General features: G+C 55.7%; 1 protein-coding gene across 1 annotated transcript in view; it reads right to left on the bottom strand.

Annotated features, from left to right (window-relative positions):
* Window positions 1–2,232: 2,232 nt before the first annotated feature.
* PTPRA (protein tyrosine phosphatase receptor type A) overlaps window positions 2,233–25,197 on the bottom strand; it is an 86,939-nt gene continuing 63,974 nt past the window's right edge. The window contains exons 4-24 of the mRNA XM_035324183.1: window positions 23,296–23,374; window positions 22,522–22,890; window positions 21,098–21,115; window positions 17,064–17,148; window positions 14,980–15,053; window positions 13,555–13,691; window positions 11,057–11,147; window positions 10,672–10,748; window positions 9,995–10,031; window positions 8,798–8,895; window positions 8,589–8,708; window positions 7,484–7,650; window positions 6,846–6,981; window positions 6,378–6,527; window positions 6,165–6,258; window positions 5,768–5,844; window positions 3,730–3,864; window positions 3,528–3,653; window positions 3,284–3,435; window positions 2,997–3,132; window positions 2,233–2,350 (exon numbers count right to left, since the gene is read on the bottom strand). Of these exons, the coding sequence (XP_035180074.1) occupies window positions 2,276–2,350; window positions 2,997–3,132; window positions 3,284–3,435; window positions 3,528–3,653; window positions 3,730–3,864; window positions 5,768–5,844; window positions 6,165–6,258; window positions 6,378–6,527; window positions 6,846–6,981; window positions 7,484–7,650; window positions 8,589–8,708; window positions 8,798–8,895; window positions 9,995–10,031; window positions 10,672–10,748; window positions 11,057–11,147; window positions 13,555–13,691; window positions 14,980–15,053; window positions 17,064–17,148; window positions 21,098–21,115; window positions 22,522–22,890; window positions 23,296–23,374 (2,433 nt within the window). The 3' untranslated portion in view covers window positions 2,233–2,275. The remainder of the gene's footprint in view (window positions 2,351–2,996; window positions 3,133–3,283; window positions 3,436–3,527; window positions 3,654–3,729; window positions 3,865–5,767; window positions 5,845–6,164; window positions 6,259–6,377; window positions 6,528–6,845; window positions 6,982–7,483; window positions 7,651–8,588; window positions 8,709–8,797; window positions 8,896–9,994; window positions 10,032–10,671; window positions 10,749–11,056; window positions 11,148–13,554; window positions 13,692–14,979; window positions 15,054–17,063; window positions 17,149–21,097; window positions 21,116–22,521; window positions 22,891–23,295; window positions 23,375–25,197) is intronic.

The raw sequence follows: 25,197 nt of genomic DNA, 5'->3' as shown, positions 1-25,197 counted from the left end.
GGGGGGGCAAATAACCTCAAGGGGGGTAATCCGGGGGTTTCTCCCTACCTGCAGGGCCGGGGGGGCGCCGAGGTCCCTTTTGCCCCCCGGGTACCAGCCGTGGGACCAGTGCTGGCCCCAGGCAGCTCCCGCCAGCAGCAGCAGGGCCAGCAGCAGCAGCGGGGCGCCGCGGGGAGCCATGGCCGGGGGCTGCGGGGCCCGGGGGGGGGGGGCGGGGGGCACCCCCGGGTGCCGGGGGGCGGGGTTGGGGGTGGGGATACCTGGGGGTGTGAGCACCCACGGGTGCCGCTGGGCTGGGATTAGGATGGAGATGCTGGGGGGGATGAGCACCCACGGGTGCTGCTGGGCTGGGTTTGGGGTGGGGATCCCTGGGGGTGCGAGCACCCATGGGTGCTGCTTGGTGCCCAGCAAGGACGGGCACCCCAGGGTCCCATTTGGGGACAGAGATGCTGGGGGGGATGAGCACCCACGGGTGCCGCTGGGCTGGGTTTGGGGTGCAGATGCCATGGGGTGTGAGCACCCACGGGTGCCGCTGGGTTGGTTTGGGGATGGAGGCACTGTAGAGGACAAGCACCCATGGGTGCCAGTAGGGCAGATTCGGCTCCCCCCACCCCGGGGTGCCCCCGTTCCCCCCCCCACCCCCAGGCTCTCACCTGCTCGTGGCGGCGCGGCCGGCGCTGTGCGCCGTGCGGGGGCTCAGCACCGCTCTTTGTAGGGCCGAGCTCGGCGGCGCTGACGTCGGCCCCGCTCCCCGGGGACCTCGCAGCCAGCGCCCGCCCAGCCCCGGGGTGCTGAGGAGGGGCTGGAAGATGCTCTTGGCAAGCAGGGCGCTGAGCAAATCCCTCCTGCCTCAGTTTCCCTCTGCCAGGGCTCCGATTTTCCCTTTTCCTCGCCAATTTTCCCTTTGCCGCCCCAAATCTCGGGCGGGATCCCTCTGCCCGCTTGGCCGAAAGCCCCCAGCTCGGGGGATGCAGCGGGGCCGGGGAAGGGGATTAAGGGGGATCTGGCCCCGGATTAAGGGGGATCTGGCCCCGGATTAGCTCCAGCAGCTCTCGAGCCTTTGTTATTTGCAGAGGAGGCGACGGGACCGCGCTGCTCACGGCCAAAGGTCTGCGATGCTCCCCCGGCCCCAAAACGCCGCGTCCCGGCTCCGAGCATCAAGGAAGGGAAAAAAAATCCTCATCTGGTGTCTCCTCAGAGCAAGAAAACTGAAAATTATCCACAATCACCTGGTTTTTTAGCAGAAAAGCGCTGCAGCACCGCGCCTTTAGGATTTTTCTTTAGGGTTCTTCCCGAGCCCTGCCCCTGAGTGTGGCTGTTGGGGTGCTGGGAGAAATAATTTGGGGGGGGGGGGACGACCCAAATCTCTGCCCGCCAAATCTGGGGTGAAGAGAAGCCAAACATAACACGTCCCCGTCCCCTAAGAGCGGAAATTCCCAGCCTTTACGCCGGGGGTCGGGTGGAGCTGGTTCCAGCTTCATTTTATGGCTGGGGAAGGAAGAGGGGGATGCCCAAGGACACATTTTTTTTTTTTTTTTTTTCCCCCTTTTTAAGTTAAAATCCGAGGTTCGGGTCCCAACCCCACAGCAGGCGGGGGCCTGACCCCGAGGGAGGCGACTTCTGCTGCTTCTTACACCAGCCCCGAGGGTGTTTATGCACAGACACGCACACACAATGAGCTTTTTTTTTTTGTTTTCTCTCCTTTTTTTTTTTTTTTTTTAAGAGCTGACCGGCAGAAAAATGTGAAACCATCTCCCTGCGAGTTCGGAAGAAGCTTGTGCTTGTGGGTTATGTTCTCGGAGGTCATCCAGACTAGCTCGGTGGTTTGGTTTTGGTGCGTTTTGTTTGTTGGTTTTGTGTTTGTTTTTTTTTTTTAAAAAAAAGGCTTTGCTCCCTCGAGGGAAAAAAAAAAAAGAGAGATTTACAAACGAAATAACAGCCCGCAGCAGCTCTCCAGGAGAGAGACGGTGTGACAGGAGGGATCCAAACATCACGCTATTTAATTCCCCAATAAAACATCGGAAAAAAAAAAAAAAAAAAAAAAAAAGGAGCCGACAGTATCCGCACTAACACTTTGCTACATATAAAATCTCCAGCTAAGATGAAGCTCGTGGTACCAACCTCTAAAACAGTTAAGATATATACACATATTCTGGGGGGGTATATTAACAAACAGAATATTACAAAATATTAAAGAAGGCAACTCTTCTGTCTTTTTTTTTTGTTTGTTTGTTTTTGTCCTTTTTTTTGTTTTTTGTCTTTTTTTGTCTTTTTTTCACTTGAAGTTGGCGTAGTCTGAGAAGGCGTCGATGTATTCCTGCACCACCTTGTAGCAGAATTCGTACTGTTCCTGCGGGGAGCGGAAAGAGGACGGGGTTAGGCAGGGAAAATCCACGGCTGGGGAAGCAGCGAGGTGCCCCGGGGTCTGCATGGAGCCGTTACCCTCACCAGCTGCCCCCCTGCTGCGCGCCAAAGCATTTCATGGCTCTTGTGGGGCTGGGAAAAGGGGTGAAACCCATGGGGGGTGGCTCCGGGTGGAGGCAGCAGCTTTATTCCTCCTCTCCGAGCTCCTGTTCTGAGCCCAAACAGGCGTAAATAATCCCCGAGCATCCTTGCAGCCCCCTCTCGTTAAACCTCCTCCAGCCCTGGCAGCTCTTCTCCCTGCCGAAGCCGCTCCAGGACGAGTTCCCAGGCTATTTTTTTTTTATAATTACACGGGTTTAGGGGTGAGGATGCCCCCAAAAAGGCTCCTCCAGCTCGTGCCAGTGCTCAGAGGGGGCCGATGCGTTCAGCCAGCCCAGCTCCGCTCCCCCGATGTCCCAGCAGGAGGACGGGGAGGGAACCTCCTGACCCACCTCCGCCCCAAAGCTTTCGTGGGGGGAGAAAACCTTCAGCTGAGGAGGGTTTTTTTTCCTCCCAAACTTCACAGAATTGAATCCCCAGCCCCTTGTCGCTGAGGTCCACGGGGCCCGAGGGGCGTGCTCAGCCGCCCTTACCAGTGTCTGCACCATATGCGGCCTCTGTAGTCTTAAACTCTTCACCGTCTGAAAGACGTCGAGAATCCCTTCTGCCTTCACCCTTTCCAGGACAGTGCTCAGCGCGCAGAAGGTTCCCGTTCTTCCTGCTCCGGCACTGCCAAAGAGAAACCCAGAGCTCAAGGCAACGCCCCACCGTGCCCGAGCTGCGCCGAGCAGCCCAGCTCTGCTGGCATTTTTCTGCACGGTCTCAGAACGACGGCGTTTTGAGCTCAAGGCGAGGCGAAGCCCGAACCTCGGGGCTTTACCTGCAGTGCACAGTGATGGGGTGGTTGCCCGACTGCTGCTGCTGCTTCTGCACAGCCGCGATGATGTTGATCATCCCCTTCCCGTCGCTGGGGATCCCAACCTCGGGCCAGCCGTGGAAATGAAACTGCCGGATCTGTCGGCTCTTGTTTTCCTGGAGGAAGAGCACAGGCGGAGCTCAGCACGGCAGGAGGAGGAGGAGGAGGAAAACCCGAGGCCCCCGAAGGGCGAAGGCCGGGCTCTTACCCTGGTGTTGGTCACCAGCAGGTCCCGCACCGTGTAGCTCTCGCACTCTTCCTCTTTTTTCAGCTCCACGGTGATGTCTCCGTAGGACACGGAGCCGTCGGAGGGCCAGTACTGGGCGCACTTCTCCTGGGAAAGCATTGCAGGAGGGGTAAGGGTGTGCTCTGCTCCTCGCGCTGCCGCAACGCCTGGGCCACGCGCTTACCTGGCCTCTCTCCTCCAGCTCCGTCAGCATCACGATGGAGCAGGATTTCCACTCCCAGATCATCCTCCAGAAGTCCTCTATCGTGTGCTGCAGCGGCCCTTGGCTGGCGATGTAGGAATCCTTCTGGCGATAACCCTGCACGGAAACAGAGAAAAAAAATGTGTGTTTTTTGGGGGGGGAGGAAAGCACCCTTGAGCCTTGTTTGTGGTTCGGCAGAGGTGCCACTGCTCTGGTGAGAAAGCTCCCTGGGGAAACAGCGCCGGCTCTTGGCAAGGTAAAGGGCTGGAGGAGCACCTCTGTGGAGCTCTCCGTGCGATTTAATTCAGCAAAGAGCGCGGTGCGGGCGCTCCTAATCCCGCCTGGAAGTGCCAAGCGAAAGGGCACGCCAGACCCGCTCTCCCCGGGCCCCCTGCCCTATTACTCCACGCCAAGCGAAGAGGCTGCGGTGCCCAGGCTGCTCGCCACGGCTCCCCACGCCGCGCCAGCTGAGGTCTGCGTGGGAGCTCTCCCCTCCGAATGTGAGCCTTCCCCCCCAAACCAACCGAGAAGGGGTAAATCCTGTGGATTTTGGGGGCTTTCTGGCTCATTCCGGGTGGGGACTGCGTGCAGCAGCAGAGGATACATCCGCGTGCTGCTGGACAAGCTGCCCAGCTGGATTAAATTTCGGAGCGCTGTGGCTGTTTGTGCAAATAATGGCAGGCTGGGCAGAGCCATCTGCCTTGGCTTGGCCAGCCCCAAAAACTTGGCAGCTGAGCCACCACCAGCCGGAGCTCGGCCACGGTGAGACCTTCGTTTGTACAAAGCGCAGCCGAGGCAGGATCAAATTCCCCGCGTCAGCGTTCGGAGGAGAAAGGTTTGGGTTTCCAGAACTCCTGAGACAGGCTGGGAAGTCTGAACTCGGTAGCAATCACGGCTAAGTGCGCCAGTTCTGCTTCTTCCTGGGGATTTTGGGGAAGAAGGGAGCAAAACCAGGCTTTGTCGTACGGCAGGGTGACTCTGCTCCACCAGAAGCGCTTCTGTTAGAGACAGAAAACCTCCAGCGTTCCCCCGTGACCTCACGGCAGACTGAAGGCAGATGTTTCGTCACTCGGAGCTCGCCATTTGAACAGAAGTCAGCGGAGGCAGGAAATCGAGCCCTCAACAAAATCGCCTGCCTGACATTTCAGCTTTCCCATCCAGAACAAGGCGGCTGCGTTCTGGCAGAAGCTGACGCAGCCACAGCACAGCCAGAGCGAAACGCAGGGACCCGACAGGAGGGATTTTGGGGGGGAGGGGGGGGGCAGATCATCCGGGACGTTTTCTCTGGGAATACACCGATTTTACTCGTTCAGCCCGTGGCAGCGATTACCCTTTGGGGGGAAAAAAAAAGCAGCCCCGCTGCCGTTAGGAAATGATGTTGGTAATTGGGCTGGGAGAAATGGAAAAAAAAATGCTACTGGAGATTGGGCTGTGGAAGAGCCAAATTCTCTGTCACTTACCCAGCGCTGCACAAAGATAAACACTGCTGGGAGACGGACCCCTGAAGTCAACAGGATTACTCACGAGAAAAAGGCTGTGCAATCACTGACGTCCTCCTCGGAGTGAGGAAAGCACTTAACCTCCCTGCCTCATTTCCTCCAGCCACCAGGACAGGTGTAATGGGATTGACCTGGTTTTCTCCAGGGTTTTGGGATCCGTGCAGCGCTCCGTTAACTAATCTAGCGGATGTTTTCTGACCAAACGAGCGGTGCCGTAACGCAATTACTTTCCCCAAAGCCATCGTCAGACCCCGGCGCTGCAGAAGCGAGAGCAGGAGTTGGAGGCTCTGCTTTAGGCTCCAGATCTCCTCTCCCACTCAAGCCACAAAAGCGGCTGTGGGTACGGACTGGTTTCTTGGAGAACCCCCTGCCCGCACGGCTTCGAGACAAACCAGCACCATGCAGTGCTAAAAGCAAAGGGAAGGGGGAGGAAGCTTGTGAAACCTGTAGGAGAAGGGCTTCAGGACAAACCCTTCCCAGGGGGAGAAGTGTGAGGCGGGAGAAGATTCAAGGAGACTCACGTCAATGAAGGAAGCATTCACGTAGTCTGTGTTTTCTTCACCTCTCTTCACTGGAATGATTACTCGGTTGAATTCATCTAAAAGAGAAGCAAAATGATCTGAGTTCTGGGCAACGCCCTGAGCCCTAGCTGAGACACAGCAAGATAAGGGAAGGGGAGCCCTCTGCTCATTTAGGACGAGAAGATTTGGTTCTGCCTCCTGCCGTGCCCTGATCTGGGGGGACTGGGGCAGGGAGAAGTGGTGCCAGGGTCCTGAGAACCCACCTCACGTGGACCCTGCCCCGTCCCTTCACGCTGTCCCTGCCAGACGTCCTCCCGAGGCCCCTTCCCACCTCAGCCGTCCTGTGCCCCCCCAGTCGCCTCTGTCCCCGCTCCTCGCTCAGCCACACAAGCCTTACATGGAATTATCTGAAGCACCCTGTTCTTCTTCATGTTTGCCGGCAAATTGCCCGTCCTCATCTTGTCGTTCTGAATTTTGATCGAAGTAAGCTTCTGCAGAGGAAGAAAGGAGAGCAGGGAGAGCTTTTTGGGGCCACCGAAGGTCAGCCGAGCGCGTGGGGCTCCCTCCAGCACGGGCTGAGCGAAGCCACCAGCGCAGGAAGCGGGCTCACCTTGAACTCCTCCTCCAGGCCGTTGCTGCTGGTCCCCGGCACTTTGTTGTAGATCTTCTGGAGGTGGATTTCTAACGAAGTCACCTCCAGCTCTGTGTCGCCGTAGAGATAGTGCTCCAGGAGCGCTTGGTATATGAACACATACTGCATCTGGAAAGGGGGGGGGGGGAGAGGCCGTCAGCTCCCCGCTGCGCTCGGGGGGGACCTCAGCGGGCACCCCGTGAGGGGTCCGAGGCTTTATTTGCTGTGCCTGCGGGAATCTGACACAAAGCTGAAGGGGAAGCTGGTGATTGTAACCTACGGGGCCTAACACACGGCTCCCTTGACACAGCTCTGCCTCAGTGCTCCTCCCAGACCCGGGGACGACCTTGACCTGCACGCAGAGCTGCTGCAGGTGGCCTGGGGACCGAGCGTGTGAAGGAGAACCCCGGGGAGCGGAGCCCGAAGGAAGCAGAGCGGCACGCTTACATCTGTCTGTACCATCTGGCAGCGCTGAGCCCGGATTCGGCTCACGAAGCCGTAAACGTCCACCTTCCTCTCGGCGTGCATCATGTCCAGCATGGCGTCGATGACGATGAAAGTGCCCGTGCGTCCCACCCCGGCGCTGAAAAGGCAGAGGGGACAAGGAATAAGTCGGTGCAGCAGCACCACGTGCCCCGTGCCGGAGCCCAGGGCCGCCCAGCAAACAGCAGACCGGGTTTGGGAGAAGGGAGAGGTTTCTACCCGCTGCCCTTCCACCCTCCATCCCATGAGGGTGAGCCCTCGGGGCAGGCTTTTTTTCTGTGCCAGCCGTTAAGGAGAGATGGAAGATGAGGCTGGGGGACGCTACGGAAAGCCAGAGCACCGAGGGAGGTGCCTCCAAAGCACAGGAGGGGATTTTAGCTCAGCTCGCTCCGACTGAGTTGAGCTGCACCAAGTGCTGAAGAAGCTCGCTCAGATGAATTTTTTTTGAATGTTCCCACGTGGACAGGCCGCAGCTCGCAGTGTTAAATAACAAGCAAAAAAAAAAAGGCCTGACGGATAAAAAACCATCCTTTTGGTATTAACCAGAAGATGCTCTCCAGGCGAGCGAGGAGAGGCAGAGGTTAGCTGTCACCGGGGCTCACCTGCAGTGCACCACTATGGCTCCTGCATACTGGGGGTTGCAGGTCTTCACCTTCTTCAAGAACTTCAGCATCCCGATGGGAGTGAAGGGCACCCCGAAGTCGGGCCAGCTGGTGAAGTGGAACTGCGTCACGAGGCGCTGAGGCTTCTTGTTCGTGACGTCGCCCACCTGCAGGGGAAAGGCCGGCTCAGATTCACCACAAATCCTTCAATTTACTTTCTTTTCCCAAAAGCAAGGGCAGAGAGGGAGCTACGGCCCCCAGGCTGAACTGGCAGGCTTAGGAAGCACTGGACTCAGGCTCCAGGGCCGTATTAGGCTCTAAAAGCAGGCTATTTTAATTGCTCTGTCTCATATCCTGCCTCCTCCGGGTGGCCTTGAAGCTGTAAAACACCAGAGCAGTGCCTGACTTGTACCGAGCGTGTCCTGAGCCCCCCTGCTCTCCTGCAGAGCCAGCTCCTAGCGCTACCCAGGTGATGCCACCTGCACGCTCCAGCCGAGCAGAAAGCTGCCGAATTTCATTCCCAAACAGCAGCCGTGACTCTCCCTTTCCCCACGCCTCTGCTGACAGCATCCCTGTGTTAAAAGCAGGGGAGGAAACGAGCTCGGCGCGCAGACCTCCGTGCTGTCGGAGCAAAGGGCGAGGTTCAGCGAGCCCAGCTCGGGGTCTAGACGGGTTTCCATCGAGGCATTTGGTCTCCCCCGCGTCAGCTTTGCTGCCTACCTCGGGGAGCAGGGGGAAAACAACCAGTGACTAACGGAGGGCGTGACGAGGCAGCGACAGATGGGAAAGCAATGAGAACCAACGCGCGCGGCGCTGGGTTTTGTCTCGGCTCATGGGACAGGTCTGACTTCTGTGGAGGCACTGAAAGGGGCTGGGGGCGAGACGCTGGTCACAGCTGCTGGAGGATTACAGGGCTGGATGTCAGACCCGGCTGCTGCCTGCCTTCAGTGGAAAAAGGGGTGCCAGGTATTTGAGGTGAGCGCGTTTTTAATAGTTCTGGTTCAAAAGGGAGGCGGGGACGCTGTGGCTGGGTGAAACTGCGGAGGGCACCAGCTCCGAGGAGGGATGCGGGGAGGGACGGGGCAGGCGAGGCGAGGCGCGGCACCTGCTGGATGCAGAACTTGCGCACGGTGTAGTCCACCAGCACCGTCACGTCCTCCACGGACACCCGGATGTTCCCGTAGGTCCAGCAGCCCTGATCCGGCCAGTACTGAGCGCATTTACACTGCGGGGAGAGACGAGAGGCGGGCGGCTCAGCTCGGGAGCAGAGCCCGGGAGCAGAGCGAGGCGAGAGGCGAAAACGCCGGCACCCACCTCCTTTCTCTCCTTCAGGTTGGTCACCATCACGATCGTTGCTGTGTTTTGCTCCCAGATCATCCTCCAGAAGTCATTCACCGTTTCTTCCTTTGGTCCTAAGGGCGAGGTGAACAGATGTGTCGTGGTTAGGGAGAGGAATCAGCCCCACGAGCGCTGCTGGGACCAAAACCCGCGGCGGCGTGAAGCCGTGGGTGAAGCGAGATGGTTTTTGCCGGTAGATGTCAGCACAGGATGCGTCCCCGGGTGGCTTGGCTAACCCAAACAACAATCAGATCACACACACAATAGCAGGGCTTTTTTTATAAGGGACTGGATATTTTTTATGATCAGGAATTCCATTTTTAGCCCCAGAAGGGGAAATCAGACAAACGGAGCGTGGAAACAACTTGCCCAAGGTCACACGGGGAAAGCGTGGCCGTCACAAATAGCACGCCCGAGTCCTGCCCCCGAGCCTTGTGCTTTAACCACGGGATCCTATTTCAATATGGCACGGGAATAGCTGCCCGCTGCCTGCCAGCCGAGGAGCTGACTCAGCCTCCACATCCCCTGCCAAGCCCGAGGCTAAGGGCGAGCCAGGAGAAAAAGAGAGCCGAAGCTTTGCCCCGGCTGGGTGCCGCCGACCAGACCCACAGGAGAGCTGCTGTGAGGCTCTGCCAGGAGGCACCTGAGCTTGGGAGGAGCTGTGGCGCTTGTAGCCCATGGTCCTGCCTCCCCTGCGAAGAACACAGCTGAATTTCCCTCCGAGGACACGAGCCCACTTTCTTCTCTGCTAAGGTTTAACAAGGAGCAGAAATGAAGAGACCTCTCGGCGCTCCCTCCATCATAAATGGTTTCTCAGCTTTATTAAGGGGCGTTTAATTGAGTGGCTAACTAGCAATGTTTTGGGAGATCCCAGCCACTTGTAGCCCTAGCTCAGGGTGGGAGGACAAGGCTCTGGGGCTTGGAGCATGGGGAATGAACCTGTTGACACCCTCCGGCACCTGGTATTTCACAGGCAGGGCTCTCTTCCTTCCCCAACGCCCGCAGAAACACAATCCTTTTGGGGACAAACTGGGCCAGCCCAGCCTCCTGCTCTCACGCTGAGCAGGGTCCACCACGAGGCCCTGCCCTGCAGTTACCCGCACAGCTTCACAGGGCAGAAGGACCCAGCCCAAATCCCTCGAGGCACAGCTAGCAGAATAGCCAGGTGTTTACCTTGTGCAGCAATGAACTTGTTTTTCTCTTGGTACCCCTACGGAGACAAGGGGAAAAAGGGAAGATGAAAGACCAAGGCAAGAAACAGGACATCACATTAATAACAAGCGGGATTTTGCATTCACATGAGCACTATGAAGTGAAGTTTTTATTCTCCCCCTCCCCAAAATCATCAATTCACTACCAAAAGGCACAAGTCCTGCTGCCCCCTAGGAGCCGAGTAGGGCAAAATTATTTCCAAATATATTTTAGCCGGACTGCCTGATGTCTTTTTCATGTCCAGCCCTGCAAGCTGGGAAGCACCTGTGATTAATCGGCCCCAGGAGTCATCAGCTGTTAATCAGAAATCCTCTGCTCATTGGGAACGGCTCCCAGATCCCTCCCAAACCACCCGGCTTGGGCTTTGCAGCGCCCCGAGGAGCTTTTCATTATTTCAGAAGCGGGAGAAAAGCGAGGTGTGAAGAGATGGGACTGAGCAACGGCAGAGCTACAGGTGGAATTTACGAGGCCCAGCTCCCTGCCTCGTGCTCCCATCGCTGGAGCACGTTCATCTCAGTCCTTAAGGGTCCTCTTCCAGACAAAAGCCGCACCCCATAAAAGCCACACACGTGGCTGGGCCGTGCTTTTGGGGGAAAGCAGCTGCTTTTTCCCCTTTTGGGGGGAAAACAAGCACTTACATTAATGAAGGAGGCATTAATGTAGTCAGAGTCAGGAACCCCTTCGACGGGAGTCAGGTGAACCCTGGAATGATCATCTGGGGAAAAATGAGGATTCAGCATTAAAAACAAAAGCCCCATGGGGCTGAAAAAAAAGGAAGACGGTTTTTGGAGCGGAGCCTGGGCTTGGTGGGTCCCCAGCCTGGCTTCGCTGCACACATAAATGACTTTATGCCCCCAAATCCTTCTGTGAACAAGCTTGGGGAGGTGCTGGACCTTACCCAAGGATGTGTGGTGTGTGTCTAAAGCCACGGCAGCTGCAGCAGCCCCTCCGGGAGGCAAGACCACCCCGGCAGTGTCCTCCCTCACCTGCACCCCCAGCCCCACCGGCCGCTCTGATACCTACAGGGCAAAATATTCACGTATCGGTTCTTCTCCTTGTTCTCCTCCTTGGAAGCAGCTTCACACGTGGCCTGAATGGGACACGCTGGGAGAGCCTGCAACGGCACAAAATGGGGTTTGGGTGATACTGTCCCGCACCAGGGGACTCGTGGCACTGCTAAACATGAAGCAAGCAGTGTTCTGGCACAGGGGAGGCATGCCACGTCTGAGCATCCCATCTGAGGGGCAAAAAGGAGGGGCAAATATTAACTTTTGCCCTTTGCTGGCCTTCAGGAGGTAGGTGAGTAGCAGCTTCTGTCCAGGGAAAGAAACTCAGAGCACAGAGTGGCTCCCCCTTGCTTACACATGCTGATAGACGGGCTCCCTGCGGGACGTACAGCTCTCCGGGCAGCACCATCACTCCTGGGTGCTCAGCTCTCCAAAATCCATGGGTAAGCCACACCAACAGCCCGTCACAACGCTGCTAAGCCTGTTAAGGCGTGGGATTTCCCTCTACGCCTGCCCCTCTGGATGAGTCCCCGCAGCCCACGTCCCTCACCTTCACCCCTGCAGTGCTCTTTGCCCCCACCCAGCTCAAGGTGATCATTCAGACAGCCTGGGCTGTACCAGAGAGAACAAATCCCTTCCCTGAGGCGCTGTCTGCAGTCTCCAGACCCACAAACACGAGGTGGCAGTAAAGCCTCCAACACCAAACCCACCAGCACAGGGTTTCGGGAGCTCGTTTCTGCGCAGGGAGGCTCCTGCTGAGATTTCCTCCATTAACAGCGAGGCCAAACGTGACCCGACTGAAGCCCCTGCTTCAAAACCCCACAGCCTGAGTACCCGCAGGGGTAGGAGGGAGCTGCCCTGCACCATCCTGTCCCCACCAGGAAGCTTTCTGTGCAATCCAGTACTTACAACCCGGGCGATCCCCCTCCCTGGTTATTCAGCAAGAATTTAGTTTCAGCGAATGGCAGCCCCCTCTGTCATGAGGGGTACTGAGCTGCGTGACAGCTGGGGAAAGTCGAGCGTGGTTTTTATCTTGTCACAGCCCTAATACCAACGTAACACACCTTGGGCCTAAGGTTTTATGAATTTGCAGACCACACCTGCAGCACAATCAGGCCAGCAGTGGGTTTTCTTTCATTAATGAGGCCAGTGGGGAATCCAGCTAGTCCAGCAGCCCTGGTGTAACACTCCAGACAGTTATTAACTTTGTCCCCTACCTCATCACGTCTCTCAGAACTGCCTGTTACTGCCTGGCCGAGATGAAACTGTACGAGGTTCATCATCTCAAGTGGCTGTTGAGTTCAGCAATACCAGCGAGAGGCTTTAGACATCTCAGAGGAGATGATCAGAGCACGATACCTGACTTATTGCCAAAATCAATCAGTGCTGAAGGCCAGCTGTTGTTCTCTAAATCGCCATCGTTCAGTTTAAGGGTTAACAGCTTACTCGAACAGACTAGGTCGTTTCCATTCCTCTGTCAGAGCTCTTGTTTTGTCTGTTTGGGGATTTGAGACAACACCATGGCACAACTTTAGAAGCAGTTCATGTTGGTGGTGTTTGCGTCACAGCCATGAGGATCGGGAGGAGGGAAGGCAGCACTGGGGAGGAAACCAGTGGGCTGGGACGCTCCTCCAGAGCTCCTCCACCTCAAGACATTCATGACACGTCCTGGACCCAGAAAACCGTAACCCAAAGGGCAGCCTGCTAGCAAAGCTCTCTGCATTTTGCAGTGAATGTGAGAGGTAGCCCTGCTTGTTATTTATCATCTCAATTATCCCCTTTGCTTGTGTGGCATCCCCAAGCTGGCATCCCTGCACACGGCTGCAGGTGGGAGAAGAGCCTCGCAGGTGTGGGCAAGGAGAGGGAAAGCCTTCAGCATACCTGCAAATCCCCACCACTCCTCAGTAACCTACTTTAAACACAAGATGAACCTAGACAATGGGATGGAAGGTGCCAAGAAAAGCCTACAGAATGAGAGCAGGTGGGTGGGCAGACAGGCACACTCAGGCAAAGAGAGAGAGAGATCCTACAAACCAGTTACGAGGGTAAAAACCTCTGTGTGTGTTTTGCAATAAACATGTAAAAGTCTCCGGGTAGCTTCCACTTTGATGTACCAGCTGTTTTGTCTCCGCTGTTCTGCAAAATGAGACTGGGATTTTTCTGCTGTGTGTCATACACGCTACACTGTTAGCAGCCTGCCCAAGCTGCGGGATTTAAGGGAAGGAAGACGGAGATTTGAATTCTCTCTCCATCACGCTCTTCATCTCATCAGCTGTGAAACTGCTCTGTGGCCGCAGATAATCACTGCCCCCCTTGCAATAACCACCCATCGCTTTGCAGAGAAACAGAGAAGCCTTTTGCACCCGTCTGAAAGATCACCACCACCCCGTAATGGCTTGGTTGTGTCCACTGGAAAAATACACTGCGATGGAGTAAACAAACCCCTTTATTCATCTGTCCCGCTCCCATCCATCCCTCGTGCTGCGGGAGAGAGGGAGAGGCAAAGGCACTCACGTTGAACTCTTCTCGGAAGAGCTTGTTGTCGTCTGCCATCCGGCGGTTAATCTCCTCTTCCAGCTTGTCGACGGGCAGAGGCGGGTATTTCCTGTTGGTGCTGGGGGACCTGGCGAGCAGCGGCATACTCTGAGGCTCTGCAACGACACCCAGGCATCAGAGGTGTCCCCCAGCTGCTCCTCCGTGCCCGGCACCCATCCTCACCCAGGTGGGCAGAGGGGGGACCCCCCCACCCTGGGCTGTCCACGTTTGGGGCCACCTTGCTGTCCCTGCTCCTGGATTTCGCTCTGGGGGCCTTTGAGCTCCATTCCAACCCCAACCATCCTATGCCTTTTTGAAGACTACCTCATTTGAAGTCATCCCTTACCCTCATTAACCCCGAAAGTTTGGCAGGATGACCGTGACGTAACTCCCAGGTGAGCACAGTGAGGGCTGCTCTCGCGTGTGGTTTTACCGCGCAATGCAAGCGAAGCCAAGAAAGGCCACATGAGGGTTATATCAACACGGCTGACGGTTTATGAAGTTCACACCTTAGCTTACAGCAATATAAAACTCAAGGGGGGAAGGTCTTAGCTGCCAACATGAAAAATATGTGCTGATTTTCAGTTAGCGCTCACTCGTAAGGCATCTGGTTCATATGGGGGGAGCTCAAATAAAGGATGGGAACTGAGTTGGAGAGGTGGAGGATCCTCTTCAACTCTTACCGACATCACTCACGTTCCAGCAGGTTGCCACAAGACTTTTTAATTGCATTTGTAATTTTTGTGCCTCTTTCAGAAGTTTGAGAAGTTTTTTATAACAAAAAGCCAATGCATTCCCTGCTTTCTCTCTGAAATGTTAACTTGGTGCCTACAGTCAAGACCTCCACGAGAGTTTGAATCAGCTGTCACCCTCATTTAAAAGGGGAGAAGGGTGTTGAATTATTTCACAAAGGTGTGTTTTTTCAAAAAAAAAAGGTGCTTATTTGAGTCGAACAGATATTGTGGATATTCGAGAGGAATTGTTTTGGAAGTGATCACATTACTAAACACTTGAGGGAAAACATTTGTCACTGGAATTGAAGTAGGGAAGAGAATTCTCATTTTATAAAAGTGTGTCAGAATCATGGAAAACAGAAAGTTCCGAACAAGAAAGAAAGGAAAACACAGATTCAAAAAATATCTTCCTGCAAAAACATTAGGGGAACAAAGCCAGGGCACCCAGCCCTCTGGCCGCAGCGGGCCCTGCCTGCTGAAGTTGCACTGGGCTCAGACTGCTACAGTGCCAAACACATGGGCTTCCTGGACTTCTACAGGGCTCTGTTTTACAAATAAATAAACCAAAAAAAAAGCAAATAAAACAATCCATTTGTATTTTGAAGTAGGAATTGACCTGCTTTGTAAGCCTCTGCCCCCTGTCCCCCAGTTGTGGCAACACGAGCCTCACCTGCATCGTCTGTCCGGCCGTTGGGCAAGCGGAAGGAGTTGGAGTGACTCCCTGCCTGCTTGTACTTCTTGAACCTAAGGCAAAAAAGGGAGTTGAGAAAATCACGAGTCAGCCACCAAGAGGCCGGGTTACAGTCTGGATGAGTGGTGCCCACCCACAGCTCTAAGCCTCGTGGTGTGCCTTCGCAGCTGAGGAGCAGCCGAGCCCTTTGCCTACCCCAGGCGCTTCTTTTCCCTCTCTCCAAACCTATTTCCCAAATCACAACCTGAGAGTGGTCCTGGCTCCTTTCTTGGATGACCCCACCTGTATCAGATTTGGGGAGAACTGGGGCACTTTGGGAAATTTCCAGGGTTTGTGCCTGGAAACCTGCTTCTGCTAAAATGGGCCTGCGAGACCTCCCAGCGGCCTTCCAGTACCTAAAGGGGGCTGCAGGAAAGCTGGGGAGGGACGTTTTGTCAGGGGGTGCAGTGATAGGACAACGAGTAACAGCTTTAAACTGAAAAAGGGCAGATTTCGGTTAGACATTAGGGAGAAATTTGTCACTGTGAGGGCGCTGAGGCCCTGCCCAGGCCGCCCCGAGGAGCTGTGGCTGCCCCATCCCTGGCAGTGCCCAAGGCCAGGCTGGATGGGGCTGGGGGCAGCTTGGGCTGGGGGCAGGGGGTCCTGCTCATGGCAGGGGCTGGAAATAGATGGGGTTTAGGGCCCCTTCCAACCCAAACAGTTCTGTGGCTCTGTGGCTCTGTGACTGTGGAGGCTGAACCCAGCTGGCTTGCAGTGATGCTGCATTTCCCTTCCTCACGTCTTTATGAATTCGCAGTTGGATCCAAGAGGCGAACAAGCAAACAGCGCTAAGGGGACCTGTAAAACCCTGCCCACGGACACAGCTTCTAGCCAACTGCGATCAGAAAGGCTGCAGGCACAAGGTGCAGGCCAGGAGGACGGCCTTTAAGGATGGTTTTTACAGAGGGCACCCCAAGGAGTTCCTGCGCTGCAGGCTGATTCAGCAAAGCCCGTAAAACATAAGTTAATCCATCCTTATTCAGCAAAGCGCTTCTCCGTGTGCTTTTAACTTGAAGCATATGCTCGCACTCCGTTTGCCTGAAGTTAAGTGTTTTGCTGAATCACCGGGCGGGCGCAGGGGGAACGAGGCGAACAGAAACCTTTTCTTCCAGGCCTGGAGCCGGCTCCGGTACCAGGTGGGGAGGACACAAAATTTTGGTGCTGCCGATCTCCCGAGGCAAAACTTTCCTCAGGTTCACTGCTGCGAGAGCAGGCCCTGAGCCAAGAGACGAAGGGAATTTTTCTACCACTAAGGAAATTGCTTTTTTTTTTTTTTTTTTTTAATTATTTAATCACCAGAACGTCGAGTAAATTAAAATGTTTACTGCAGGTGAATAAACACTCTCTTCTAGCTGAACAGACGTGCACTCAGAAGCTGGGTTCATTAAGGGTATGGCTTTGAGCAGCCCAAATGCTTGGATTTTTTTTCTAAATGGATATAAAAAGGCTTTGTTAGGCTCCAGCTCCAGCTGCAACATCACCCGGTGCTCCTGACAAGCTCCAGCGCCCACCACCATGCAGTGGAAGAGCTGCTTCCACGATGTACATGGCACAGCGTGGCTTCCACGGACGGTGGATCATGTTTGATATCAAGATGGGAATGAAGGAATAATGCACCTTCACACACAAAGGCCCTTCTGGCTCAAGAGATGTGTTCAGCTTCCCCAGGTTACTCAAACCATCGCCCTGAGCCTTGCAAGGAAAGTTACCTGCTCTGGAACTGCACAAACAGGACTTTAGTTTAGCCTGTCCTAAATATCACATTTTCACTAACTGAACAGGCATTACCCCACGTAAGGAATAGCTTTACAGTGAAAGGAATAAGCAGCATTTACGGAATAACCCCTAACATAATTTTCATTATCCTTACAGATGTCTAACACTGGCTGTGTCGGTTTTGCATAGCTTAGGAAACCGAACAAAAGGCTCACACGATAGCAAGCAGCCCGTTGTTTGCTTATTCCTGTTCATTCAGTAATTCATTTCTGTCAACTAAGAGAAGCCAGCATTAAAGCATTTCTTACCTTAACATGTACAGCACAATAATAATAAATACTATGACTAGGAGGGAAGACAGGGCCACCATCACAGCAATAATTGGAGTCTCATCTGCAACAGGAAAAGAAAGGTGCAGTTAACCAGCGGCTATCTGAAAACATCCAGAGCCACAATTGAACAGGGCAGAGCTCTACAATTTCTGCTTTCAAACATCACAGTTACTCATTTGGGTTGCATTTGTCAAGGTTGGCAGCGAAGACAGGTTCATGACCCGATATTCAAGGAGTACTGATACATCGGGGTGAGATGAAAACCTGCCAACACCGCTCACAGCACCTCAATTTTCTCTAAGAGCTGGAAACTGTGACCTTGGAGATGAAAACTGCTGTTGAGAAAGCTGCAAGAGCGGAGACGTGGCCCACACGAGGGGTTCCTTCTGCACTATTTGAAGTGCCTGTAGTGGTCCATCGGCTGCAGGGCTGAAGTTTTTGCTCTGCTGCCTGCAGACCCGTAGCATCTTCTGCCTGTGTTGTGAAGATCCGTGTGTGAAGTTTCTAAATATGCCCATGAGCTCTGGAAAAATGGTAAGGATCCTTTTAATAAAAATAGGTGAAAACTGTGACCTTTTAAATCCATACAGACTTCATTGCTCGCTCCTCGCAGACTCTTCTCAAGGGCACGCACCGCACAGTTCCCTTGCAAACACACTTGGGCTGGCAAGGATGAGATGTTCCCATCCTCCGGGACCCACCAGGGATCGGTAACAACAAGCTGTTTGTTACCTGCCCCGGAGGTCAGAGAAACACCGGTCGGAGCAAGCAAGTTACCCAGATACAGCTGGAAGACAGGCAACGCTATCCAGAGAGGAAAATGGCCCTAAAGGGCATATTCCAGATAAATCGCAGCGAGGCCAGCAGGGGGGATTTTCATTTTCCAGCATCTCGGTCAATCTGCACGGGCCACCGGGCTGTGTCTCCATGCCTCGGCCCCCGGGGCTCCCGTTTCCACCTTCTGAGCATCCTCGGTGCTGCTGGGCCAGCGCTCCTGCTCTGCCTCTCCGCGATTGCAGGCAGCACATCTTCCCAGCAGGATTTAATCCTCTGACTACAGAGCTACCAAGGCACACCCTGGTTATTTCTGCATTTTCCCCTTTCTGCAGCCATGAGGCCTCGGAATGTTATTCTGAACAACAGATGCGTGATTTTGGGGTAAGGATTTGTAGGCGATGACCTAGCGTTGCAAACAGAGTTAAAAAAAAAAACAAAACAAAACTCCCCCGGTCTTGCAATTCTTAGTTCTTCCATCTACAGCCCTCAGGTCCCTGTGTCTGCATCTCCCTCAGCCCAGCAGCAAACAGGGAACTGATCGGGACACATTTCCGTCTCCTGCATGCTCTGCACTGCTCCAGCCCTCACCTCTCCCCTACCGCAGCCCACATTCAGTTGGACTTGATGAGCTGGGAGGTCTTTTCCAACCTAAATGATTCACTGATGTTTCTACGATACCTTTGAACACAGATCGCCATCCTCACTGGTGGGGAAGGTCCCGCAGAAGAGCACCACAAGATCTGAACCCTGTCCCTACCCGCCTGGAAGCTCTGCTGAAGCAGAAGCCAGCTTCTAAGCAGGGACCAGAGGGGGGAATTTATCGAGCCCGCTTGCTTTAAAACCCTTCTCGGTGCCTGCCAGGCTTCCCAGACAAACCATTGCTTGGATGGGGGCAGGAACACGTTGGGAGCATCCCATCCTCCAGGACACGAGGTGTGCAGACATAGCTCCCGGTGCTGTCCCCGGCATCGCTCCAGCCGCCGCGGCGCCTGCTGGCAGCCGCCGTGATTTACGGGCAGGGGTTTCGGCATCTGACAGCAGGATGCCGGGGGGGTTTGCAGCGTTTTCTTTCGCCACATCTGGCTCGAGGAGTTAGAGCTTCTCCGCCGCAGCCGCTTACCAGCGCCTCGCTGCCCGGCCCCGGCAGGAAATGAGCCCGAGGGCCCCAGCAGCTTCCTCCTCCCCAGGAGATGCGGTGAGCGGTGCCAACGCTCCTGCAGCTCCTGCTCCGCTCGCTCCTCGCTCACAGCTCAGCCCTGGGGAGTTACAGCTGGGGTGGCATCACCTGCACAATAACAAGGGCTTCCAGCCTTTGCTTCCAGGGACTTGAAATGCCAAAGCAAACGTGTAGGTCCAGCGTGAAAGGCATCGAGATGCTTAAATCTCATCCTGGCAGGGCCACGTCTCCGATTCGAGGCACACCAGGCTCGTGTCTGCAGGCTGTCATCTCTTTGTCACGCCGTGCAGGATAGTGCTGAGCAGCCCCTCGTGCTCATCGCTGCCACCGGCTGCCCACAAGACTTGAGGAAAACAGTTTGTTGAGGGGCCCAAACCGGGACCACAAGCAGAATCATGAGGTTAAAAGAAACGGAAGCGAAGACGCAGGGTCAGTATTTCTGAAAAGGAACAGCACGTGAGACGCTGGGGAAGAAAACCCCACAAGGCTGGCCCGCGGTCACGAGGGGGAGCAGAAGGAAGCTCCTGGCCCTATCCCCAGGTCCTGAGCAGCATTAACCCCCAGGCTGGTCCTGTCCCCACCACGGCCGGCACAGAATGGTTCATTTGGATCGAAGCATTTGCACCCAAACCCCAGTTCCATCTGAAATTCCAAGGACGGGAACGCGTTACACGGGGGATCCAACCAGGGGATACCCTAATCTACCTTTTTTTCCTCTAAAATCCAACCAAGACGGGAGAAAACTGGAGGTGGAACTAACCCGAGGGCAAATCCACCCACCAGTTTGCATCCTGTTACACGCACACCGTATCCCCCCATCACGTCGCACCGGAGGCACGTCTGAGTTTCATTCTTTGGTGAAGCCCCTGCGTTACCAGCAGCTGGCAGAGATGATTTCTGGGGACAAAAGAGCCAAGGCTGGTGCTTCTGAGAGGCAAAATCTACCTTTATCTCCATAATTCCATCCGCCAGTGGCCGGTGCAAGGCCAGGATTGCTAAAAGGGGATGGGGAAGGACTTGCAGACGCTGCCAGAGTTGGGTGTTGCTGGGAAAGGCAACGGCAAAGCACTGATTTCCATCCGACTTCAGGAAAAATCCCATTGTGAGCCCAGATGAGAAGCCTGGGATGAGCAGAGCCAGCCAAAACCCCGCAAGGTGCTTCCACAGTGCTCTGCACTGAAGCTGCAGCCTCATTTTTTGCTCTATTTACTCTAAATACTCCTTCGACTTGAAGGAAAACTCCAGCACAAGCTCTAAGGAATCCATCTCACGGCAGAGCTTCTCCTGAGGTCAGTCCCACAGCCGACACAGCTCCATGGAAGCTGCAAGTTTCCCAGGCCTGTCTGACTTTAAAAGGCTTTAGGGTTTAGTGGCAGCGCAGTGCCAGGGAAGCAGGAAGTGTGATCGCCCAGAAAAACCCTCCAGGACACGGGATTTCCAAAGTACTGACAGCACCGAGCCGAGAAAATCAGTTTGATTGCCACGGGGTGTACAGAGCTGAAACAGCACCCGCAAATCCTGCCTCCTGTGCTGCTAAAGCCATGAGAAATTGGAAATATTCTGCTGGGAACGCCGGTTCTCGGGACAAGTGATGGAGAAACGGATGTAAGTGCCGTCACCTTACCAGAAATGCACTCCTGCTACTCCTTGCCAGCAAAATGAATGGGAGTAGTAATTGTTCACGTCGTTTGCAGAACGGATCCTGCTCAAATAGGGCAGGTCGCAGTCCATGAAGGCAATTCAGAAGCAAAAGAGGAGGAAATTTCTCGAGCAGCTGCTCAGGACTTGGTCACTGCGCAGGAAGCGATGCTGCTGGACTCGGCAGGAGCTCCCCGTATCTCACAGGGTGTGCACAACCCGCTCCCCAACTGCGTATTTTTAAAGACAAGAGCCCAACGCTTGCTGAGACACCAACACGTCAGCAGCTCTTGGAAAGAGCTCGAGATCCGCTTTGCAAAAGCAATTTTGAAAGCGTGTGAGGAGGGCCCTCAGAATGCTTCTGGCAACGTCTTTACACGGGGCTTGAATAAAGAGCAACGAAAGATACGTCTCTCACCTCTTTTGTCGGAGTTACCTGCGGAAAAATAAAACAGAAGTCTCTTAGCAACGAAGGAACAGACGTTTTAATAAGATCAAAGCCTGAAATAGCAACACGTTTAGCAACTGTCATCATCCTCCTGCACGCCTTGCTTTTAAAACGCCAGCTACTAAAGGCACGAGGAAATAAACTTCAGCTTTCGCTTAGTAGTAAGGGAGAAGGAACAGAAAGCACTTCGGCAGCGCTGCTGCTCATAGAGAGGTTGGATGTATAAAGGGTGAGAGAAGCAGGAGCTGCCCGCGCGGCGTGTAATTCCTAGGGCTCTTCCACCCCGATCCGTGCAGGTGAATGGAGAGGGCAGCCCTAAAACTGATGCTGCTCCTTGCCAGATTTCTGGAAATAAAGGGAGAATCGGCCCGCCCGTTTGCTCGGGGGACTGGCCCCAAGTGGGAAGCCACCTCCGGCCTTGCCACGGGCACCGTGTGCCGGCACAGGGCGAGGAGCTCCCCACAAACAGCAGCACAACTCACAGAAACACAGCAAAGACAAAAGAAATATATATATATAAATCCAGCCCGCTGCGGGCAGGCATCGTGTGGCACAACCCCAGCTTTGGCTGTGCTCGAGGCTTTCGCCTGCGTCACTCTCATCGTTTTTTCTCAAATGAGACAAATGAGCGCCAAGAGGGGAAGGGGAGCAGGATGGCCGTGTAGTCAACTCCTGCTCCTGCAGCTCTTTGAAGGTGGGCTGCCCCTACACGCCGCTCCCCAAACTGCCAGGGCAACAAACCTCTCCGAAAAATCCCCATCGCACTAAAGAAGTGCAGCTCCAGCGCAAGGCAAAGCTAACAAGGCAGCACCAGCGGTGCTGAGGTGACGTGAATTCCTTCGGAGCCGCGCGACGCTCGCTGCTCCCGAGTGTGGCACTTTGTGGAGCGTGGCACTGGCATTTTCTGTCCCCTGGACAAGGCTGGGTGGCACGTCCTGGGAGGCACGGTGCTGGAAACCACTTGAATTTGGGCTTTACCCTCCATGCCTGATCAGAATATCAGCTCACCTCCCCACATAAACCCTGCCAGATGGGCCGGCACCATCCTGCTGCCATCATCCTACATCCCCAGCTCGGCTGCTCTGGGATAATTGGGACAAACAAATGTGACAGAAGCAGGACGAGATCCTGGGACTCGTGGCACGCCCGGAGTCTCGGCAAGAAGCTGCTGCTGCTCTCTGCTTTGTCGTTCCCTGTCTGAACTGCAGAGAGCAGAGCAGGATAAATCCGTTTGGACCCAGTGACTTCAGCGAGCGGCGTATTTCGTATTTCCCTACCGAATTTGCCCCAAAGTGCCTTCTCCTTCCTACTTCTCGTCAAAACAAGAGAAGAGGAGAGAAGCAAAGCCAGGAGCGGGGCAGCCTGGAGAAGGAGAGGCGAGGAAGGTGCCTTACCGTTGTGGGAAGCAGAAGAGGTCTCCTGGCTTGGCACCGTGGCGCTGACGTTCCCCTCGGTCGCCTCCGCTTCGGTGCTGGGGGCCGTGGTGCTGGGGGCAGGCGGCGTGGCGCTGGGCAGCAGCGGGGTGTCCGGAGGCACTGGGGTGGGCACCAACATCCCCGGCGTGGAGGCGTTGGAGACGACGGTGGTGGTGTTGGGGGAGATGCTGGGGGCTGTGGTGGTAGCCGGCTCCGACGGCGGGGTGGAAGGAGCCGCCGGAGAGCTGGCGTTGAGGCCGCGGGCGCTCGTCGTCCTGCCGTCCTCGGGAGCGGCCGTAGGAGCTCTGCTGGGGCTCCTGGAGGAGGTGGGCGCTGAGGCGGGGGGCTCTGAAAGCAGGGGAAGCAGAAAGGAGCACCCTGAGACCGCCTTCGGTGGCACTGCGGGGTGTAGGGGTTGGGATGTAAAACACGAGGGGAAACACTGGCAAAAAAATCCCGCGTCCAGGGCAGAGAGAGCTCTGCACGTGGTGGGGACGTGAAGCCTCTACAAGCAGCTCACCCGAGTACCTAATACGATACGGGGAAGGCACAAAGGACAGAGCCCTGTAAGAGAGCCTCAGTGTTTGCTAGGAGAGAAACCTGCAGGTCCCCACCTACCAGCACCTCTCTTTTCTCAGATGCTTTTACTGTAGCTCAGCTAACCGAAGGGCAGGAGAGGTGAGACGCCGAGCACACGAGCCCCGCTTTCCCCCTGAAAATGGACTAGGGGAGGCGACAAGGAGCACGGCTTACCTGTTGTGACATTGCGAGCACCTACGCTGACCAGGCCGCTTCCCAGCAAAAGGACGAAGAACCACAGATCCATGTTGACCTGAAAAATAAAAGCGGAGCACTTACTGAAGCCGTTATCAGCCGTGTCCCAAAGCAGCTCAGAGCGAGGATGCTGCTGTGCGTCCTGTACGGGTAGAGCTGGGGTCCCTGCACGTGGGCGGGATTTCTCTGGATGCCCACACGCCCCCAGCTGGAGGAGAAATCCCACCCTGGTGGACCAGGAAAGGTGGGAGCCCTTTAAACACACGCTCCAAGTTTTTATGTTTTTTTTTTCCCCCCCAAAAAAGCCCCTAAAGCCCAGGTACGGTTGCCTCCTCCTGACCAGACATCAGAGGCTTGGACAAAGGGAAGCAGGAGGTGAGATGCCCAAACCCTGCCCCAAGCGTCCCAAGACCGGGAGCTCAGCGTGGGCTCCACCCGGCACCCACTGGCACCCTCCTCCGTGCTTCGTGCCGCCAGCACGGGTTTTACCCCTGCGATCCAGCCTAAATCCTGCTCCCCTTCAGCTCATCTCGCCTTGTTTGTTCTCGTCGTGTTTATTTGAAGATGCTTCGGTCGAGACCCATCCCAAAATCTGGGCAAAAGGACAAGGCTGAAGTCATGAAGACGCTGGAAACATCAGAAACACGGGGTCCTCCCAGCCCCAGCCGGCCCCGCGGCGTCCTCCCACCGCCACCTCCGCCCTCCTACATTCTCTTCCTCCCCCCGATGACCAACTGGCCGAAGATTTCACGGAGCTCAGGGCTCAGGAGGTCGGACAGACCCCTTTTGGCCACGGGGAAGGGAAGCAGAAGGAGAGGTTAAGAGCTTGCCTTCAGCCCGTTGCGCGGCCGGCCCCGCATCTGCCAGGGCTGGCTCCGAGGGGTCCCAACGATGGGAGCAGCCACCCCTGCGGCAGGTTGAGCCGCGGGTTACGGTGCCTGCCTGGGTCACCTTGAAGCCTTTTGGGCCGCCAGGTGTTGGCCAGAGCAGGGCTGGCCTCGCAAAGCCTCCCCGAGGTCCTGCTGCAGCATGGGATGCGCTAAGGACGGGCACGGCTCCGTGGGGGAGCTGCAGCGGCAGGGTTTGGCTGGCACACGGCACTCGGCGCCTGAGAAATTCGGTGCAAGCTGTTAACGGGACCGTTTGCGTGGAAAGGTCTCCGAGCAGCACATCGCTGCGTTTTCCTGAGCTTTGCCCCGTTTTCAGGATGAAAGAGAGGGATGCAGCCGGGCCATGCACGTCCTGGGTGAGCTCCGGCTTTTTTTAGGGCTTTAGGAAAAGGCTGTGAGCATCGAGAGCAAAAGGATCCCAGGCAGCCCCGAGAGCATCACCAGACCGTGGAACAAAACACCCTGGGAGCTGCTCCTGTTCCCGGCCACCAGCTTCATCCCCTAAAAACGGATCTGGAGGAGCCAGCAAGTGCCAAAAAGCTGCGTCACGCGAGGCTCCATCCCGGGGAGGGGGCGGCTCGCTCCCAGCCCCAGCTCTTTAAAAATCCTCCTTATCCCCAAAGGCAGCACGGATACAGGTGCGCCGCGCCCGGTCCCTACCATAAAAATCCTCCCGGGTTTTACCCCGAAAAGCCGGAGCGACCCGAGGCTCCCTTCCCCCTCGTCTCCCTCCCCGCTGGTTCGGAAGCCGGGGAGGAAATACTTGTCATGTTATCGCCCTCAGCACAGCCCTTGGCTGCCTGCAGCATCCTGTGAGCGCCGCGCAAAAACACCCTGACGTCACGTCTCCGGCTCTGCCAAGGGGCAAGGAGCCGGCTGCAGCCCTCGGCTTCAGCCCGGGGGGGATCTCGGGAACGATCCCAAACACGAAGCTCTCCGCTGGCCGCGCTGCCAGGACCGCGCCGAGGGTGCCCCCGGAGCCGCTGCCCCT

This window comes from Oxyura jamaicensis, chromosome 4 (genome assembly GCF_011077185.1).
Source record: "Oxyura jamaicensis isolate SHBP4307 breed ruddy duck chromosome 4, BPBGC_Ojam_1.0, whole genome shotgun sequence".
NCBI classification, from domain to species: Eukaryota; Metazoa; Chordata; class Aves; order Anseriformes; family Anatidae; genus Oxyura; species Oxyura jamaicensis.
This window is presented reverse-complemented; position numbering and strand designations above follow the sequence as displayed.